The 20,306-nt window shown below is 40.1% G+C and overlaps 3 protein-coding genes across 7 annotated transcripts in view; 2 read left to right on the top strand and 1 right to left on the bottom strand.

Annotated features, from left to right (window-relative positions):
- LOC113114651 (leucine-rich repeat and fibronectin type III domain-containing protein 1-like) overlaps positions 1–20,306 on the top strand; it is a 680,315-nt gene that overhangs the window by 479,207 nt on the left and 180,802 nt on the right. The gene's annotated exons all lie outside the window — the stretch shown is intronic.
- On the bottom strand, positions 3,048–8,708 carry eif3k (eukaryotic translation initiation factor 3, subunit K). Of its 3 annotated transcripts, none has more exons than XM_026281588.1 (8): positions 8,516–8,708; positions 8,156–8,254; positions 7,890–8,034; positions 7,659–7,766; positions 7,361–7,427; positions 6,534–6,611; positions 3,256–3,381; positions 3,048–3,163 (listed from the first exon to the last, which is right to left on the bottom strand). In XM_026281588.1, the coding sequence occupies exons 1-8, from the start codon at positions 8,575–8,577 to the stop codon at positions 3,132–3,134; spliced, it is 717 nt and encodes a 238-aa protein (XP_026137373.1). In that variant the 5' UTR covers positions 8,578–8,708; the 3' UTR covers positions 3,048–3,131. The 3 variants fall into 3 exon arrangements, with proteins under 3 accessions (XP_026137373.1, XP_026137374.1, XP_026137375.1); XM_026281589.1 differs by having other exon boundaries at positions 7,659–7,736; positions 7,914–8,034; XM_026281590.1 differs by having other exon boundaries at positions 7,659–7,733; positions 7,914–8,034.
- On the top strand, positions 11,999–19,930 carry LOC113114641 (uncharacterized). Of its 2 annotated transcripts, XR_003293772.1 has the most exons (3): positions 11,999–12,205; positions 12,416–19,596; positions 19,807–19,930. XR_003293772.1 is itself a non-coding variant. In XM_026281535.1 (2 exons), the coding sequence occupies exon 2, from the start codon at positions 13,226–13,228 to the stop codon at positions 19,184–19,186; it is 5,961 nt and encodes a 1,986-aa protein (XP_026137320.1). In that variant the 5' UTR covers positions 11,999–12,205; positions 12,416–13,225; the 3' UTR covers positions 19,187–19,888. The 2 variants fall into 2 exon arrangements, 1 of the variants encoding a protein (XP_026137320.1); XM_026281535.1 differs by having other exon boundaries at positions 12,416–19,888.

Here is a 20,306-nt window from a genome sequence, read left to right as displayed (position 1 = left end):
TATAGTGCTTTTTACGATACAAATCGTTACAAAGCAACTTTACAGAAAATTACATTTCTACAATATTTAGTAGAATCTTATCAGTGGTGACTGTCAGTTTGTGTGCATATGACAGGATTTTTCAGAAAAAAATGTATACAAGACGTATTCAGCCAGACGATGAACATTATTAACAGCAATTATTATATGATGCAGTCACACTTGTAGCAATATTAGTTAGTTCTGTTGTTGATTCAGGGTCAGCATCATCTGGGGTCCTCTGAGGGTAAGCATCGTCTCTTCTCAGGTGTTCTGGATCCAGACTGGAGCTTGTGTAAATCCCAGCTGTGGCAAAACATAGAAACACATAGAGACATCATTAGCATGGCTGCTGATCCAACAAAGTAAAATTAGTTTAACCCAAGCTAAAGAATAAGAATGTGCATTTGATCAGATACAACTGCAGTCACAATTTAAGAGATACATTATTTGAATGCTTGGCGAAAGAGATGCGTTTTTAATCTAGACAATGTATTTTCTATTTGTTGCTGTATTGTTTACTGACTGCTTGATAGTGTATATCATTTTGAACACTTTGTTTATGATTTGAGAGCAGTGTTTGATTTTGAACACAGGTAAAACCGTTTTGAGGCGAAAGTTACATTTTGCAAGAGGAATCAGAGGTTTTGTAAATAGTGCTTGAAGATGAGGTTTTGTTGTCACTGTTTTCAGAAAATGGAGCACGGTTTCAGAAATTTGGTTTTAGCAATTGAGAAAAACTGTAATAGTAATAATATAGGCCTAATAATAACCACAATCAAATATTATGTTTACAATATTTCTTATTTAAATTCAAGTGAGCACTATAAGTGTTTGTCTTTATATCATTCAAAGACCTTGGGTGCATAAATTGCTCTTGTTTTGTTAATTATGAAAAAAACATTCCATTCCATTTTTTCATTATCATGTACTTTGTAGACGGTCCCTGGCTGGCCTAAGCGCTAGGGCGCTGCTGCTTAAGACTTATGTGTTGCAACAAATCGAGGAGAATTAAAACAATTAAACTACGATGTGTGTTCAGTTCGACGTTCTATTGCTTTTCAGATAATCAATTTTTATACAATTACACTCATCCACTAAGAATTTATTGATTTTTTTTCTCGGCTGAATATATGTCTAACATCCAACGTCGAACGTCGAACTAACTTTATATCGGTGACTTCGGTATGGAGTTAAAGGTTAATATTATAACCCTTTCGCTAGTATTATATCACACTGTTAGTGTATATTAGCACCTGTTGTTGTTTTCTCGTTGTAACTGACAGAGCGTTTGGACAAGGAAGCTCTGCCCGAAACAAGCGACTTTTTCTTGGTACAGTTATTTTTCTCCTCCCTGAACTTCAGGACAATGGCCACAAGAGGGAGTTAAACCACCTTTTAACATTAGAAAACTGATGTACCGAATACATTATTATGCAAAGTAATTAAAATTTGCACACACAAACAAATATCATCCTGAATTTTTTATTATTGCAGGGACTGCAGAAGATCCCCTTTTTAAATGACTATAACCCCAAAACAGGAGAAATTATTGATGATATCAGTGTGCAGCAATAAAGTGGCTCCTGCTCTGATTGTTATATTTCTTCCCGTATTTCGCCCACTTTGTCCCAGGCATTTGTTCCCACAAAAAACTCTGAACTCGTTGCCATCTGGGTCAGAGCCATTAGTGAACTAAGAAGAACTAACAACGTACAGCTGTATGTTTATTAACTAACAATGTATAATAAATACCGTATCAAATGCATTGCTCATAGTTAATGTTAGTTAATACATCAGTCAACAAATGAAACTTTATTGTAAAGTGTTACACTAGAAAACTAGGTTTTGCCTGATAAAGAAAAAAATAGTCAAAATTAAAAAACGAATAAATTTTAAAATTAGTCAGAAGAGTTTAGTAATCTTGTTTTAAGTGACATTAACCAATTAAGCAAACAGACACAGCTTTATCCACTAAAACATGTATTTAGCTTTCAGTTACCAATTCAAGTAAAAAGATTTTACATTTGCACTAAGAATGTCAATGTAAAGGTCCTTACGTCGCGAATGAGTTAATAAGAAAAAAAAAATTACATTCCTGCAAATCCAGTGATGAAGTTCATGTTCTCATGATTTATTTTTATGAATTAAAATGTTTAATAAAACTTTTTTTTTTCATAAATTGCACCCTGCATATTACTAATCAAAAATTACGTTTTGATATATTTACAGTAGGAAATTTACAAAATATCTTCATGGAACATGATCTTTACTTAAAATCCTAATGATTTTTGTCATAAAAGAGAAATGTATAACTGTGACTCATACAGTGTATTGTTGTGCATTTCTACAAATATACGTCTGAGATACTGATGACTGCTTCTGTGCTGCAGGACACTGATTATAATTTATAAATGCATATTTTAAACATCAAATTTAATTATAGAATCACATTTGTATGGAAGCTTGTTTCTGCCATTGGATAAAAAAAGAAAAGCTAGCTGTTTTTAATTGCAGTTTGGAAACTTTTCTTGTGATTATTAATTTATATCTCAATTGTGAGAAATAAGTCATAATTGCAAGATGCACATTTTGAATTCTAAGGGGAAAAACTTGTAATGGGGAGATAAACATGCTAAAGTCAGATCTGTGAGCTAATAAGTTGCAATTATCTTTTCATTTTGCGGCAGAATTAAAAGATGTAAACTCAGAATTGTGATGAAAAAAAAAGTCTGAAATTCTATCCTTTTTAGTTTCTTTTGTGCAGTTCAGAGTTAAAAAAAGGTCACATTTTTGGATAAAAATGCAAAATAATAAAAATAAATCTTTTTCACTGTTTGCTAAAGAATAAAAAAAAGTGTCACATTTTTGTAACATCTGAAGAGCAACACAAAAGGGAAAATGAGTCACACTGATATCAAGACAACTTCTCAAAGTATAAACTGCTACATTTATAAGAAAAGAAATGAAAACAAACAAATCCAAAATCAGCTGCATAACTGTGATTTTAATGAAATGAAGACTCCAAATTTCTTTACTGAAATTAGTTTATTGTAAAGTTCAATCAAGCTGAAACTCAGGCATGATGTGTGTGTGTGTGTGTGTGTGTGTGTTCACTGTGAAGTCGCCATGATGCTGGACACACCTGTGGACACCAGAGAACATCATGAGAAACACTTCATCAAATACTGAACTCTGAGTGAAAGCCAGAAGTCGCTGTCATTAAGAGAAACTCACTCTCAAAGTCGATCTTCTCCACGATGTTCTTGGGCTTGACGCTCTCCTCCTGACTGTGAATAAATATCTGTCCATCTTCATTCTCTGTCCAGCCGTACTTATTCATCCAGACCTTCACCTGCGTGTCTGTGGTGAGATTAACATCAGGAGTGAGGTACAAGTGTGTGTGTGAGTGAGAGAGTGTGTGAGAGAGTGAGTGAGTGATTGTGTGTGTGTGTGTGTGAGTCTAAGTGTGTGTGTGAGTGAGTGAGTGTGAGAGAGTGAGTGTGTGTGAGAGAGTGAGTGTGTGTGTGTGTGTGTGAGAGAGAGTGTGAGTGTGTGTGTGTGTGAGTGTGTGTGAGTGTGTGAGAGTGAGTGTGAGAGAGAGTGCGTGAGAGTGCGTGAGTGAGTGTGAGAGAGTGAGTGTATGTGTGTGTGTGTGTGAGACTGAGTAAGTGTGAGAGAGTGAGTGAGTGTGAGAGAGTGAGTGTGTGTTAGAGAGTGAGTGAGTGTGAGAGAGTGAGTGAGTGTGAGAGAGTGAGTGAGTGTGAGAGAGTGAGTGAGTGTGAGAGAGTGAGTGTATGTGTGTGTGTGTGAGACTGAGTAAGTGTGAGAGAGTGAGTGAGTGTGAGAGAGTGAGTGTGTGTTAGAGAGTGAGTGAGTGTGAGAGAGTGAGTGAGTGTGAGAGAGTGAGTGAGTGTGAGAGAGTGAGTGAGTGTGAGAGAGTGAGTGAGTGTGAGAGAGTGAGCAGGGTATATACAGCAATCCTTAAGTTAAATTTACTACTTTTTAATACCTTTTTCACTACCTTCAGAATATTTTTTAAAACCATCACGACACTGAATTGCAAGTGTTAATCAGCGACCTTTCTATTATTTACACCGATTTTGACATATATAACATACAAAAAATAATAGATTTAGAGACTGATGTTGACAGCATATTGCACATTTATTTCACTTAGTAAATAAAAATAAAAGAAATACCATAAAATGTGCAATGGAGAAAATGGATAGACCGAACAATAAGCCTGCCTGTTAGTGTTGTCACGGTACCAATATTTCAGTATTCGGCACCGATACCAGTGAAAATCCACGATTCTCGGTACCAATTTCGGTAACAAAGCAAAACACAAAAATTTGGTAATAAAAAAAAATAACTTTTTAGCACTAAAAATAAAACCAATGCCATTCTTTATACTTATTTAGAATTGTGTTTAAAGTTTTTCTACAAGTTATATAATTATGAAAAACAGTGAACAAGTTTCACCCAAATTTAATTTGTCTTTTAATTTATCAAATTTAAACACATTTTATGTTTGGTAAATAAAGGGGATTTGCTATTAAAATTAAAACATGGGAGAAATATTGAGATTTATTTTTTTTTTAAATAAAGTTTTTTATTTTTTTTGCAACAGTGGTAGCAGTATCACATACGTTTTACTAAATAATAGTAATATTTCTAACACAATGCCCTTATGTAAAAATTTTCTTTTAGGCCTAATGAATGCATATTTGTCATTTTGAAATTTCTATTTGCCCATTAGCTCCGCCCACTACCGGAGAAACCGGTATGTCTTCTGCTTTTTCGAAAGTGAATATGAATAATTCTAAATTAACTCGATTATTTTGACAGGAGAAGACAACAGATGCTGAAATTAATGCAAGCGTCATGCGCTTCAGTCTATGTAGTAAATAAACCTGCACGTCTCTGTCATTCATTAATTCACACAGAGACGCGCAGAACACAGATTCATATTTCAAACAACTTTTGCGGCTTAATACTACAGATACTGGTCCATATGGAGATTTGATTTGATTAATTTATGCTTTCACAAATTCCATGACTGTCCATATTAAAATGTAAGTTTAATTTACATGACTGGATTTTGAGATTCCGTACTCGTTTTCTGCTTCGCGGAAATCATAGCGTTGTATGCGTCAAGAACCGGGTTTGAACGGGACCTCGGTACTACCGGTCGTTAACCCAGCTATTAGAAAACTTGCATTTGTCCAAGAAGACGACGATGGTTGTCCAGTCATTGAAGATATGCCTTGAAGCAAGTCTAAAATAAAACGTAAGCCAGCCACTTCTGTTGAGCGCGCAGTGTTCTGAGATGATGCCGAACGACCACTGAATATGACGTCAGCATGAGACGGAGACGGAAGATCTTTGATTATGTGCCCAGATATGCTAAAGCCCATATAAACGAACTAACACGAACGCAGATAGAATTTCAATCAGAATAAGACACCTGATAGTCTGGAAAAAATAATACCTAATTTGGAAAAAAATAATACCTCTGAGACCACATTTAACACTTTTAATGGCCTTAAATTTGACCATTTTGATTTATCACTTTTTAATACTTTTTAAAACCCCGCGGACACCCTGGTGAGTGAGAGTGAGAGAGTGAGTGAGAGTGAGAGAGTGAGTGTGGGTTAGGGTGAGTGTGAGTGAGTGTGAGAGAGTGAGTGAGTGTGTGAGTGAGTGTGTGTGTGTGTGTGTGTGAGTGAGTGTGAGAGAGTGAGTGAGTGTGTGTGTGAGTGTGTGTGAGAGAGTGAGTGAGAGTGAGAGAGTGAGTGAGTGTGAGAGAGTGAGTGAGTGTGAGAGAGTGAGTGAGTGTGAGAGAGTGAGTGAGAGTGAGAGAGTGAGTGAGTGTGAGAGAGTGAGTGAGTGTGAGAGAGTGAGTGAGAGTGAGAGAGTGAGTGTGGGTTAGGGTGAGTGTGAGTGAGTGTGAGAGAGTGAGTGAGTGTGTGAGTGAGTGTGTGTGTGTGTGTGAGTGAGTGTGAGAGAGTGAGTGTGTGTGTGTGTGTGAGTGAGTGTGAGAGAGTGAGTGTGAGAGAGTGAGTGAGTGTGTGTGTGTGTGAGTGTGTGTGAGAAAGTGAGTGAGTGTGAGAGTGTGAGTGAGTGTGAGAGAGTGAGTGTGTGTGTGAGTGAGAGAATGAGCGTGAGTGAGTGTGAGAGAGTGAGTGTGTGTGTGTGTGTGTGTGAGTGAGTGAGTGTGAGAGAGTGAGTGTGTGTGTGAGTGTGAGAGAGTGAGAGAGTGTGAGAGAGTGAGTGTGTGTGTGTGTGAGTGTGAGAGATTTAGTGTGTGAGTGAGCGTGAGTGTGTGTGTGTGAGGGTGTGTGTGTGAGTGTGAGAGAGTTAGTGTGTGAGTGAGCGTGTGAGTGAGCGTGTGAGTGAGAGTGAGTGTGTGTGAGGGTGTGTGTGTGAGTGTGAGAGAGTTAGTGTGTGTGTGAGAGTGTGTGAGTGTGTGAGAGAGTGTGTGAGTGTGTATAAGAGTCCGAGTCTCTCACCCAGAGGATCTCCCAGCATCTCGGCCAGCAGCCGGTGCTCGATGTTCTGATACGTGATTCCCACGACGTGACAGATGACTGGAGACAGAACACACACCACAGTCACAGCAGAACACACTGAACACTCACACATGATAATATTGAGATATGACATGAGTCACAGTTTAGAGGAGATTTAGCCAATTTACTTATTATTTGACTTTTTGAATAATTTCATTTACTTTTTTTTTCACTTTTTCTCTCACCATGGACTATTTTGTAGCAACAGACAACGATACATTGTATGGGTCAGAATTATACATTTCTCTTTTAAGCCAAAAATCATTAGGATATTAAGTAAAGATCATGTTCCTTGAAGATATTTTGTTAATTTCCTACAGTAAATATTTAAAGATGATTTTCTCAATATTTAGATTTTTTTTGCTCCCTCAGATTCCAGATAGTTGTATCTCAGACAAATATTATTCAGCTTTCTGATGATGGATAAATCTCAAGTTTCCATAAAAGATGTAAAACTTCTGATTGGAAATATTTTCTAATGTTATAAGTTTATTTCTATGGAAGCTTTTTAATGCCATGGGAGGAAAAAAACTATTAAAAGATTAACTGCAACCTTTTAGCTCACAATTCAATTTTTTTGCAAGAAAAATTTGAATCCCAAAATATAAAAGAAGAAATCCTAGGAGATAGAAAGTCAGAATTGCAAATCTGAGACAAATCTTTTTTTCTTTTTATTCCACAGTGGAAATGGGCCTTGATAGGGTTCAGTGAGCAGTATATGAAGAAACAATAATCTATATAATATCATTAACACATCAATCACTTACATTTCCTCACGGAGTCCTCAAATCCTGTGATTCCATCGATCAGATCTCGATTCTCCTCCAGACTGGCCTGAGACACACACAACAGTAACACACTCCACACAGGTATAATGGATGTGGACTGTCCAAACTCTACTCTCTGTCCCCTCACACCCATCTACACTGACCAAAACACGGTCTAGTTTGTTTTTAAGACTTTTGCTTTAAAGAACACTATAAACCATGTTAACACTGAACTACCTGCAGCAGAGAGAAGATTTACCAGGAGTGTGTGTGTGTGTGTGTGTGTGTGTGTGTGTACCCAGAAGCTCTGGAAGTGGCAGGTCTCCAGCAGGTTCCCCAGGTACAGGATCTGTCTTATCGGACGCTCCTCCTGCTGCGACACTGCTGTCAAGGAAACACCTGGACACTCCACACAAATATTGAGCAGTAAATCATCATATTATTCTGATTTCTGAAGATCACGTGACACTGAGGACTGGAGGAATGATGCTGAACATCTAAAAAACCCCGTCAGTGTGTGGAGACAAACCCCAGAAGCGCACATTAAGGATACGTGGGTCTGGTCGATCATACACTTGCAGAGCGTGAAGTCTGTGTGCGGCAGGTTGGTGAGCGCTTTGAGCAGGATCTGAGACGTGACGGTGGTCTGGAAGTACGCCGGGTTGAACTGGTACCTGATAGGGATGGATGATATTATCAGTATCATGATCTCACAAGAGCAGAACTGTGTCAATGCGAGCTGAAGCGCACTGGTGAGGGCCTGGGGTCGAGCCCTTGATAGTGTGCATCACTCACAGTTTGAGCACGGCCAGGTTGGCCTCCAGGTCGTAGGTGTTTTCTCTGGCCTGTGTGTCCACGTATCGCTCCAGCGTGGACAGATTCTCCGGGTTATACCTGTAATCATCATTAATGATCATCATCATTATTATTAATAATAATCATGTAATCATCAGATCCACTCATTAATGACCATCATCATCAACTAGCTCCTCCTCACTCATCTGATAATCACACTGATGACTAGTGTAGATCAAAACTCAGATCTGTGATATATAAGAGTAAAAACTGCGAGACAAACATGCTACTCTGATTCTAGCTAGTTAACGTGGACGGGCTCTAGTATCTGTTTGATTATGTTCATCCGTTATTAATCACCTGTCGATGCCCCGCAGAAGTTTGCCGACGTTCGCTCTCATCTGCTCGAATGTCGTCGCCATGATTCTGGGTTTTTTGTTTAATATATTTTAACGGTAAGTGTTAATATTTGCGTTTATTTTCCAGACACTCGGATCCTCGCGAGCGGAACCACGGCGCGTGGAGGCGGCAGAGGACGTGACGTCGTCGGGCGCGCGCGCTGTTGACGTGATTCTGGAGCGCCGCCGTGTGTGTTGGTGGACTTATTGCATCGTGTTGTTCTCACCATAGACATATAATTATGTCATCACGTCCGCCATGTTAGTGAGGGCAAGACTGCCTTAAAACAAATGAAAGTAAACGGGGGAGCTGCGGTTTTTACTGAACCGATTTCAGAGGTTTTCTGATCTACGTGCAGTTAAAAAAATAAAATAACTTTGCCTCCAGTTATTTAGTTAGGTTTCGAAAATTAAAGCTCACATTTGTCTCACTTGTTGATTTCGTAGATTTTTTTCGGTTTACGAATCTGTGAATTTAGTATAACTGTGACAAATTCATGTAATGTAATTTGAATGGACAATATATGATATGTAGTTGTTTTATTACTTTCTCTGTGTTCAATCCCAACATTTTTCTTTCTTTTTTCTCTCTCTGTCTTGTGTCTCAGGTCAGAACACAGCTCATTCCCTTTGAAATATGATAAAACCTAAATAATACATCTTTAAACACTAATAATTTATTATCGTTGGGAAAATTTAATAAAACAAGTAAATACAAATCAAAAAGTGACACACTTGCTTGTTTTATGCTTTTCATTTTGATAGCAATAGCCTAGGTACAGATGAAGGTACAGATGAACTCGTGATGAAATAATAACATGTAACTGATAAGGCTATGGATCCAGTTAAAATGAACATATGATACAGCACACAGTAGAAATATAGTAAAAGTGATATGTTTTATTAAAAAGTATATGTAGTACAACTTAAAGTAAAGTGAATAATATGAAAAGCGAGTACAACGGTACAATAACATACCGGTATGAGACTCGGTTGATTCAGATCGGCACTTCGGAGCATGTTCGCGACTCGGTTGATTCAGATCGGCACTTCGGAGCCTGTTCGCGACTCGGTTGATTCAGATCGGCACTTCGGAGCATGTTCGCGACTCGGTTGATTCAGATCGGCACTTCGGAGCATGTTCGCGACTCGGTTGATTCAGATCGGCACTTCGGAGCATGTTCGCCACTCTGTTGATTCAGATCGGCACTTCGGAGCATGTTCGCGACTCGGTTGATTCAGATCGGCACTTCGGAGCATGTTCGCGACTCGGTTGATTCAGATCGGCACTTCGGAGCATGTTCGCGACTCGGTTGATTCAGATCGGCACTTCGGAGCATGTTCGCGACTCGGTTGATTCAGATCGGCACTTCGGAGCATGTTCGCGACTCGGTTGATTCAGATCGGCACTTCGGAGCATGTTCGCGACTCGGTTGATTCAGATCGGCACTTCGGAGCATGTTCGCGACTCGGTTGATTCAGATCGGCACTTCGGAGCATGTTCGCGACTCGGTTGATTCAGATCGGCACTTCGGAGCATATTTGAGATTTTTTTTAATTCAGATCTGGACATCGAAGCAGGAAGTGTTTGTCAAACAGTTAATTGGTGATAAATGAATATTTGGACTTGAGGTTTTTTTTTTTTACCTGTCGATTCAGCATGTACATAGACCCACACACAAAGGTGGACACACTCTAGACGGGACGGTGACCACCCGTCCAGCGTAGCGCGTGCGCGCACAGCGTTTGAAGCCCAATACATGCCTCCCACAAATTGAGACTGTGTCACGCATAATCAATCCTTGCTCAAAAAAAGTTGGTCGCTATATCTGGAGTCACCCACCCGTTGATCGCGGTCGACAAGTCGATCTTGGAAGCATTTTAAGTCAATCGCGAAGATTTTTCAAAATCTGAGAAAAAAAGGTGCGAGCCTCGGCTGACTGCGCGCGCACCTCCCGAAACAGATGAGACATTATTACTTGACTACTTGACACAACTGTTTTAGACTGAAAACCAGACCATACAACTGATTTAGACGCGGGTGCCGGTGTGATGAGATGTACTAATATCCGTCTGCTCGGGCATGATTGTTTTAGGCCTGTAATTGATTGATTATTGAGGTAATAGGGATGGCACAGTTCGCTGAAATAAAAAAACCAAACCGTTCGGTTCACCACACACGGTTCGGCACGCGCTTCTGACAAAGCATCTGTAATATCATCTGTAATATGGCTTGCTATAAATGACTCAGCTAATAAATGTTTCTGTTGATGCATGCGCATTCTGGATTCCCAGACATTACAAAAACATTAAAAAAATCTATATTTAGCAACTACAATTCATTTTAATCCTATAATTATATATTATAATTTATTTAAAGTGAATAATAATTAACACTAGGAGTATGGTTGGACGGAAGCAGTGTGACAAAAATACTATCCCATAATTTTGCACAGTAATCTGACAATAAATGTGGCACACCCAGATTTTCATATGCACACCCAGAGTCTCTTTTCTGGCTACACTACTGATGCAGAAAACACACACATTTTGAAACAGTGGTTTATTTTTCCATGTGTTAACCAGTGTTGGGCAGTAACACCTTATTAGTAACACGTTACTGTAACACAGTTTCATTTGACAGTAACTAAAACTGTAATGATTTGAGTCAGTTCGGGAGTTCGGAGCGTGAATCATTTTAATCAGTTCGGGAGTTTGGAGCAGGATCGCAAATCATTTGAATCAGTTCGGTAGTTCAAAGCGGGTTCGCGAACCCCAATGAACCCTTTTTTTTAAGAGTGTTGTCCAGTGTTGGGCAGCAACGCATTTTTGACAGTAACTACTGTAATGCATTACTTTTTAAATAAATTAACTCCGTCACCGTTACCATATGGTGCATTGTCCATTACTTTTTTTATCAATTCATTTTGACTGAAGTGCAGCCTAACCTGTTTGCAGCAGCGACGCATTAGGATTGGTGGATGCCAACCGCTGTAAACGCACTGTGGGCGTGTCTCCGTTTATTCAAGTGTGTGTGGCAGTCATGGCCAGTCATCAGAAATATGCTCATTATTTCACTTTAGTTGAGCATAAAGACAAAAACATTTTATGTTTTATGTAATGTAAGCTGTGTCTTTCTGCTTCGAATGGCCTATTCATAATCTGAGCGCACTTTCACAATCTGTTCCCATGGATTTGTAAACTGTAGCCTGCTCACGGATTCATACAGCAAGCTCCTGCGTGTTAACATACAGTTTTAATGAATATTATTATGAGGAATGGGTCAACAGCAAAGTGTCTTCAGTGATTATCTGTATGTTTTTCTCATACAGGTGAAACATTGTAGAAAACATGCACCTGTCTCTACTGTGGAGTCGCCGGCTTTCAGTCAGCTCCATAAACAGCATTTATATATATGTATATGTAAATGACCGCAAAAATATGTTTGTGTGTGTCACTTTAAATGTGTTGTGTGTGCGCACGCACGCTCTCTACGTAACGTAAGCTGTAACGCAGGTAGAAGAAAGGTGCGGACGAGGAGCACATTGTGGTTCTCACATGGCGTTTACTAAAGTTTGATATATATATATTGTAAAAAGTGGATGCACTTTACGTTTTGGTTCATCTAGTACCCTTTGGCAAGCGGAGCGAGGTATGTGTCTTTATTGTGTGTTTTGCATGTTGTATTTTAAAGTAATATATAATTTCGTATGGCACGTGTTATTTGTCGCTCTTTTGGTTAATTTCTCATGTATGTAATAATTTATTTGCCTTTTGGGTATCTGTAAATGTGTATTTGTTTAAGTAATCTGTCATTTGTACATAAGTTTTTTATTTATGAGTATATTGTTTCTTTATGTAGTTTCACGGTGCTACAACACAACGTTTCTCGAAGTCACGGTTAATGGCGCTCAAAGCGAGCGAAATAAAGAAGATTAAGCACCCGTCGAAACTCTCTGTCTCGTTTGTCGACGCCAAGGGGCTGCTACAGTGAAACTCGACGCTTATCGGGACTCTGCATCGCTTCGCTGCTGCCCTGTTCGAGAGAGTTCATCACAACGCCGCACGAGGATCAATCAGCACGGCGCTGCGGACGTTTGCGCAGTCACAGCGGATCGTGACGTCATTATAACTGCTTAAAGGGAAAGATCGCAAGGTGGTAACAAGGCACCGTTTAACACTACAGATGAGATCGAGACTGTGAGTTAAATCGTATTCCCACGTGAGCTGCATCCATTCATTGGAACTCTGTAAGTTGACATGTTCAAATGAAAAGGAGAATATTTTTTGGACTATTAAATTGAAGGATAAAACTACAAGAGACATTTAAATTGAATAAGTCAAATCACAAGAAAATATTCAAGTTTGCTTGATTATTTAAAGACTATAAAACTTGTGTGTTAAATTTGAACGTTGATTGTTGAAGATTTATCTTGGACATTTAAAAAGTCATACACAAAGAGTACAGTTAACTTTATTACTGTTTGTAAACTGACATTTCTGATCTATTACAAGGGAAATATTTAAATGTTAAAAGTGTTTACAGTTGTGCATTTGTGTTGATTCTCCTTGCTAATATTTTGAGTGCTTACATTTTAGAGGTCTGATGGAAATGGTATCACTTATAGCTTAAGTTGCCCAGTTTAAAGAAGTAAACAACATTAAAGAGGCCATGGAAAACCCACCTGAAAAGGAAGTTGAACCAGTTGAGGAGATACCACCTCCAGCTGAAGAAATAAGTAACCCACCAGTGCAACAGCTCAGAGCAAGCTCACGTGAAAGAAGCTTAACAGAGAAAGGTCGAGAGATGCATGAGCTCGAAGCAAAGAAACAGGAAAAGTCCTTCCATAAGACATATGAGTCCTGGAAGCAGGCTGCAAGAGAGGCTAGATCAAATTTGAAAACATTCTGTACACGTGAAGACCTGGATCAAATACAGCAGGACATTCAAGGCAGACATGATTCAGTCTATCAGCGTTATGAAGCAATTCTGCGTAACCACACTACTACTCCAGACATTGTTAAACGTATGGATGCCTGCGCTGCACTAACTGCAGAGATCACTGATCTTGTCAGTAAACGACTGGAAACATTTAATGAAAGTTACAATGAAGAACTTGTGAAGGAAAGAGTAAGGCAAGTGCTGAATAAGGATGAATATGGATCCGTCTTTGGATGTACAGTAACAAACACCGTCGTTTCAGAGTCATCACTGGGATCCGATAACCAATCCAAGACTTCTAAAGTCTCAAGTAAGCGTGCTGATGCACAGGCAGAATTTGCAGCGAAACTGGAACAAGCTAAAGCTTTACAAGAAATTCACAATCAACAAGCTAAGCTTGATAAGATGGAGCATGACTGGAAGCTTTGTGAATCGAGAATGTTAGCGGAGATAAAGCAGAAGGAGGCTGAAATGCAGTTAAGGCTAGTTGAGGAAAAGAAACGGCTACAACAGCTACAAGTTGACAAAGAAGTTAAAGTAGCAGCAGCTCGTGTCAAAGTGTATAACGATTTAGAAGGCAACCTTCATCGCTGTGAAGATGACGAAGGCCCTAGCATTCACACTGGCTGCCAAAGGACAGAGCTTACATCTCAACTGAACCCGGAAGCACAGTCTTTCCTACCTCAGCAAGCATCATGTGAAGGATATGGAGTTACATCACCTCAGGAAACTGCAAATCTAGCTCAAGCAATAGCAAACTCACTAAGCACACATCGGCTGCCAGTTCCAGAACCCACTGTCTTTGTTGGTGACCCTTTAAAATTCATAGATTGGAAGATGTCATTCATGGCCCTCATTGATCGAAAACCTCTTCCTTCTGGTGAAAAAATGTTCTATCTGAAGAATTACCTTGCTGGGGAAGCTCGCAAAGCGGTGGAGGGATATTTCTACAGAAATTCTGAGGATGCGTATCAGGGTGCCTGGAAAGTGTTACAGGAAAGGTACGGGAACTCGTTCGTCATCCAAAGAGCGTTTCGAGACAAGCTGATGAGATGGCCCAAAATTGGAGCAAATGACCCACTGGCATTACGAGACTTCACAGATTTCCTACAAGGTTGTGTCGAGGCAATTCCTCACGTAAAAGGATTAGCCATCCTAAATGATTCTGAAGAAAACCACAAGCTGTTAAAGAAACTCCCCGAATGGATTGTGAGAAAGTGGAACCGAATCGTGGTGGAAGAACTAGACACATCAGGTGACTATCCAAGTTTCAAATGCTTCACAGAATTTCTGCAAAAGGAAGCAAAAATAGCTTGTAACCCTATAACCTCTGCACTATTTGTGAATCAAAAGAACACAGATGAAAGGTTCCCCAAGCGTGCTAAGGCTCTCAGTACAAAGGTTCAGGTGAAGGACTTGAGCTCAAAAAGACCAGAGACGTACAGCTCTAAGCCAAAGACATCGTGCCTTTTCTGCAAAGATGAAAAACATCACATTGCTCAATGCTCTACATTTGCTGGAAAGACTATTGAAGAAAAGAAAGCCTTCATTCACGAAACTCACCTCTGTTTCGGTTGTCTCAGAAAGGGACACATGAGTAAAGACTGTAGAAGAAGACATACATGTGGTACGTGTGGTCGAAGTCATCCTACCTGCTTACATGAAGAAAGGGATAAAGCTCCTTCAAAGGACCCTAAAGGAGCATCTACGAATGTTCAAGCAAGTGAGGAAGTTCATAAAGTCATGACACACGCACTCACTCAATGTTCTCCTGCTACTTCCAGCATTGTGCCAGTTTTCATCTCTACAGTGGACGAACCCCAAAGAGAAGTACTAACTTATGCTCTACTTGACACCCAGAGCGACTCAAGTTTCATCTTGGAAGATCTTCTTGAAAGTTTGAATGTTGTCTCACAACCTGTGCAATTGAGGCTCAGCACCATGACAGCTGCTGACACGATCACTGCCAGTAAGAGAGTCTGTGGACTTAAAGTAAGAGGACTACAATCTGCAAGTTCTATACCACTACAGCAAGCATACACAAGAGACTTCATTCCAGTGGACAAGTCGTATATTCCCACCAAGCACACAGCGCTTCAGTGGAGTCACCTCAGACACTTAGCAAGTCAGCTGTCACCACTTTTGAACTGTGAAGTCGGACTTTTAATTGGATTTGACTGCCCATCTGCACTAGCTCCCTTGGAAGCAATTATAGGTGGTGAAAATGAGCCTTTCGCGCAAAGAACTGTGCTTGGGTGGAGTATTATAGGCCTGTCTAATCCACACCTTGACCGACAAGGAAATCAGAGTTTTGTCCACCGTGTTGCAGTAAAGGAAATACCTGTCCCATCGTCCAATGATATCCTGAAAATTCTTGAGTCAGATTTCAATGAAAAAGCTTATGAGGATAAATGTGTGTCACAAGAGGATGTTCGTTTCATACAGCACCTCAGTGCCAATATTCATCAGAAGGATAATGGACATTACGAGCTTCCTCTCCCATTTAAGTGCAGCAGCCGACCCTCACTACCCAACAACAAAGGGCTAGCAACTGCTCGACTACAACACCTAAAGAAACGGCTCAAGTCCAATAAACAGTATTATGATCACTACAAGGCTTTCATGGAAGAGATGATTATCAAAGGTGATGCAGAACAAGCTCCAGCTATACTAAGTGGAGAGACAGTGTGGTACATCCCACACCATGGGGTGTACCACCCTCAGAAACCAAACAAGCTGAGGGTGGTATTCGATTGTTCAGAAAAGTTTCGTGGTATATCATTAAATGACACACTTCTGACTGGGCCTGATCTAACCAATTCCTTGGTGGGAGTGCTGTGCCGTTTCAGAAAGGAGCCAGTTGCAGTTACCTGTGACATAGAGAAGATGTTTCACCAGTTTCTCGTCCCACCTGATGAACGCAATTACCTGAGATTCTTATGGTGGGAGGGTGGAGACTTGGAGAAAGAGCCTCAAGAATATCGCATGGCAGTCCACCTCTTTGGTGCCACGTCTTCACCTGGGTGTGCTAATTTCGGCCTAAAGTACCTGGCACAGCAGCACAAGGTTAACTATCCTTCAGCCTCAGCATTCATTGAGAAGAACTTTTATGTGGATGATGGGTTAACCAGTGTTCCCTCAACCAGTGAAGCCAAAGAACTAATAATGCAAGCTCAAAGAGTGTGTAAACATGGAGGTTTACGGCTTCACAAATTTAACTCAAATAAGGAAGACGTTCTGAGTTGTTTAAACCCGTTAGAAAAGGCAACAACATCAAAGCCTCTTGACTTTAATCTTGAAGCAACACCAGCTGGACGTGTACTCGGCATTCAATGGTCAACAAAGGATGACACATTCAGTTTCTGCATCGACCTTAAGGATCAACCATTGACTCGCCGTGGTATTCTGTCTGTTATAGCCTCTCTATATGACCCTCTTGGGTTTGTCGCCCCATTTATTCTACAGGGAAAGTGCATCCTACAAGAACTTTGTCGTAGAGGTACTGAATGGGACAATGAACTTCCTGATGACTTGCGTCCTCAATGGGTGGATTGGAAAAACGATCTTCTGAAACTCAAGGAAGTATTGATACCAAGATGTTATCACCCACATACCTTCAGTGAAATAGTCAGAACAGAGTTACACCACTTCTCTGATGCGAGTAATGTAGGATATGGTGCTTGTTCCTACCTCCGCTTCAAAAATGAAAAGAGTGAAGTCCACTGCTGTCTGGTGATGGCTAAAGCCAGGGTCTCACCTACAAAGGTCATAAGCATTCCCAGGTTAGAACTCTCAGCCGCTGTCATATCTGCCAGAATGAGTGTCATGCTGAAAAATGAGCTGGAAATGAAGATTGACCAAGAGTTCTTCTGGACAGACTCGCAGGTCGTTTTAGCATACATTAACAACGAAGCCCGTAGGTTTCATGTTTTTGTCGCAAATCGAGTGCAGCTGATACGAGATGTCACAGATCCTAGTCAGTGGTGTTACGTAAATACAACAGATAACCCTGCTGATTATGCATCTAGAGGGCTTAATGCGTCTGCCATCTCTACATCAATGTGGTTATCAGGACCCAAATTCCTGTGGGAACAGGAAGTAAATGCAACACCATATACACCTGTGAACCTGCTTGTCGGTGATCCTGAAGTTAAATTAGTCCAAACCTTTGTGACCTCCGTCAGAGACGGAGCAGACATCCTCAGTCGCTTAAGTCGATTCTCTTCTTGGTCTATGCTTCTAAGGGTGGTTGCAAGAATAAACAGATTGGGCCACAAACAGATGTACAACGGTGATCATGTGACAGTTGAAGAACGTGAGAGAGCTGCTAAGGTGGTCATCAAGCTTGTACAGCAGCAAGCATTCTCAAAGGAAATGCAAATAATTGAAAGAGGAGAAGCTCTACCAAATTCAAGCGCACTGTACCCTCTGGATCCTATTTTGGACAATGGCATCCTCCGTGTTGGTGGGAGGCTAAAACACTCATCTCTCAGTCAAGATCTAAAACATCCTGTAATACTTCCAAAAGGTAACCACATCACTAAACTAATTCTGTCACATTACCACACCAAAGTTCGTCACCAGGGAAGAAGCCAAACTCAAATGGAGTTAAGAATGAATGGATTCTGGATCATTGGAGGCAGTAAGTCTGTCGCTAAATTCATACACAAGTGTGTGCAATGTCGGAAACTCAGACGACCAGCTGAAGAACAGCGTATGGCAGAACTTCCCAGAGAACGTGTTGAGGTTTCCGCTCCATTCACGTACTGTGGTATGGACTGTTTCGGGCCATTTATTGTGAAGAGAGCTCGTAAGGAGCTTAAGAGATATGGCCTATTATTCACTTGTCTATCATCTCGTGCAGTCCATATTGAAATGATTGAGGACCTATCTACAGACTCCTTTATCAATGCCCTAAGGTGCTTTATCAGCCTCAGAGGAGCAGTTCGCAAACTTCAGTGTGACCACGGCACTAACTTTGTTGGAGCTAAAAATGAATTCGCAAAATCACTGAAAGAGATTGACACCAACGCCTTAGAGATCTTTCTTACAGAAAGGCAATGCGAGTTTGTCTTTAATGCTCCTTCTGCAAGCCATGCTGGAGGTGTCTGGGAGCGCCAGATACGTACTGTGCGAAATGTACTCAATGCCACACTTGCTTTATGCCCAGGCAGGCTTGATGACGCATCACTCAGAACGCTGTTCTATGAAGCAATGGCCATTGTAAACAGCCGCCCTCTAACGGTTGATGGGATTAATGATCCAAATTCACTCGAACCATTGACCCCAAACCATCTGATAATGATGAAATCTGATGTTGCTCTTCCACCTCCAGGAAAGTTTGTAAAACAAGATGTGTATGCCACTAAAAGATGGCGCAGAGTTCAATACCTAATCGAACAATTTTGGAGTCGTTGGAAGAAGGAATACCTTCTCAACATTGCAGCACGTCAGAAATGGCATATTCCTCGCCGTAACCTTCAAGTGAATGATGTTGTAATCATCAAAGACGATATGCTTCCCAGAGGTCAGTGGCAATTAGGCCGAGTGGTGGAAACCAGTGAAGGAAGTGATGGTCTTGTAAGGCGAGTCAAGTTGCAGTTAGGGGAGCAAAAACAAAATCAATGCTCCAAGCCCACAGTCATTGAAAGGCCCATCCAAAAATTGGTGGTACTTATTGAAAATGAGTAATCAGCGACTGCTTTGTGATATCATTGCATCAGACCATGTAATTAAGTTCTATAAAACCTAACATTTTAGACTTCACATGCATAAAAACTGTGAAGGCGGTCATATTGATGTGCAGAAATCATGTTCTGATTCATTCACAGTTTGTTCTGTTCTTTCATCATCTCATAATTGGTGGGAGTGTAAATGACCGCAAAAATATGTTTGTGTGTGTCACTTTAAATGTGTTGTGTGTGCGCACGCACGCTCTCTACGTAACGTAAGCTGTAACGCAGGTAGAAGAAAGAGGTGCGGACGAGGAGCACATTGTGGTTCTCACATGGCGTTTACAAAAGTTTGATATATATATATTGTAAAAAGTGGATGCACTTTACGTTTTTGTTCATCTAGTACCCTTTGGCAAGCGGAGCGAGGTATGTGTCTTTATTGTGTGTTTTGCATGTTGTATTTTAAAGTAATATATAATTTCGTATGGCACGTGTTATTTGTCGCTCTTTTGGTTAATTTCTCATGTATGTAATAATTTATTTGCCTTTTGGGTATCTGTAAATGTGTATTTGTTTAAGTAATCTGTCATTTGTACATAAGTTTTTTATTTATGAGTATATTGTTTCTTTATGTAGTTTCACGGTGCTACAACACAACGTTTCTCGAAGTCACGGTTAATGGCGCTCAAAGCGAGCGAAATAAAGAAGATTAAGCACCCGTCGAAACTCTCTGTCTCGTTTGTCGACGCCAAGGGGCTGCTACAGTATATGTATGTATGTATATGTTTCTCGTAATTGATTCTGAATAATTCAGATTGCTTTCATTTATTTATTTCAAAAAGTTCTGTGTTATGTTGTCCATTGTTGATAGTTTTCATACTTAAGCTGTGAAAGGAACATTTTTAAGGGCTCAACACAACAGCTTTTATGATGCAGAAGTCCCTTTAGTTTTTGATTCTGAATATATTATTCAGGTGTTTTGGTTTTTTTTTTCAGAAATCCTTGTGATATACAATATTCAGTTTGTGCTGGTCTGACTTAATCAAAATAGTGTTTAAAAATTACTTTCTGTTTTACTTTGTGTTTGTAGACCATAACGCATAAAAGCGCATTAATGGGAACATTAAAGAAAGTTC

This window comes from Carassius auratus, chromosome 15, assembly GCF_003368295.1.
Source record: "Carassius auratus strain Wakin chromosome 15, ASM336829v1, whole genome shotgun sequence".
Classification (NCBI taxonomy): domain Eukaryota; kingdom Metazoa; phylum Chordata; class Actinopteri; order Cypriniformes; family Cyprinidae; genus Carassius; species Carassius auratus.
This window is presented reverse-complemented; position numbering and strand designations above follow the sequence as displayed.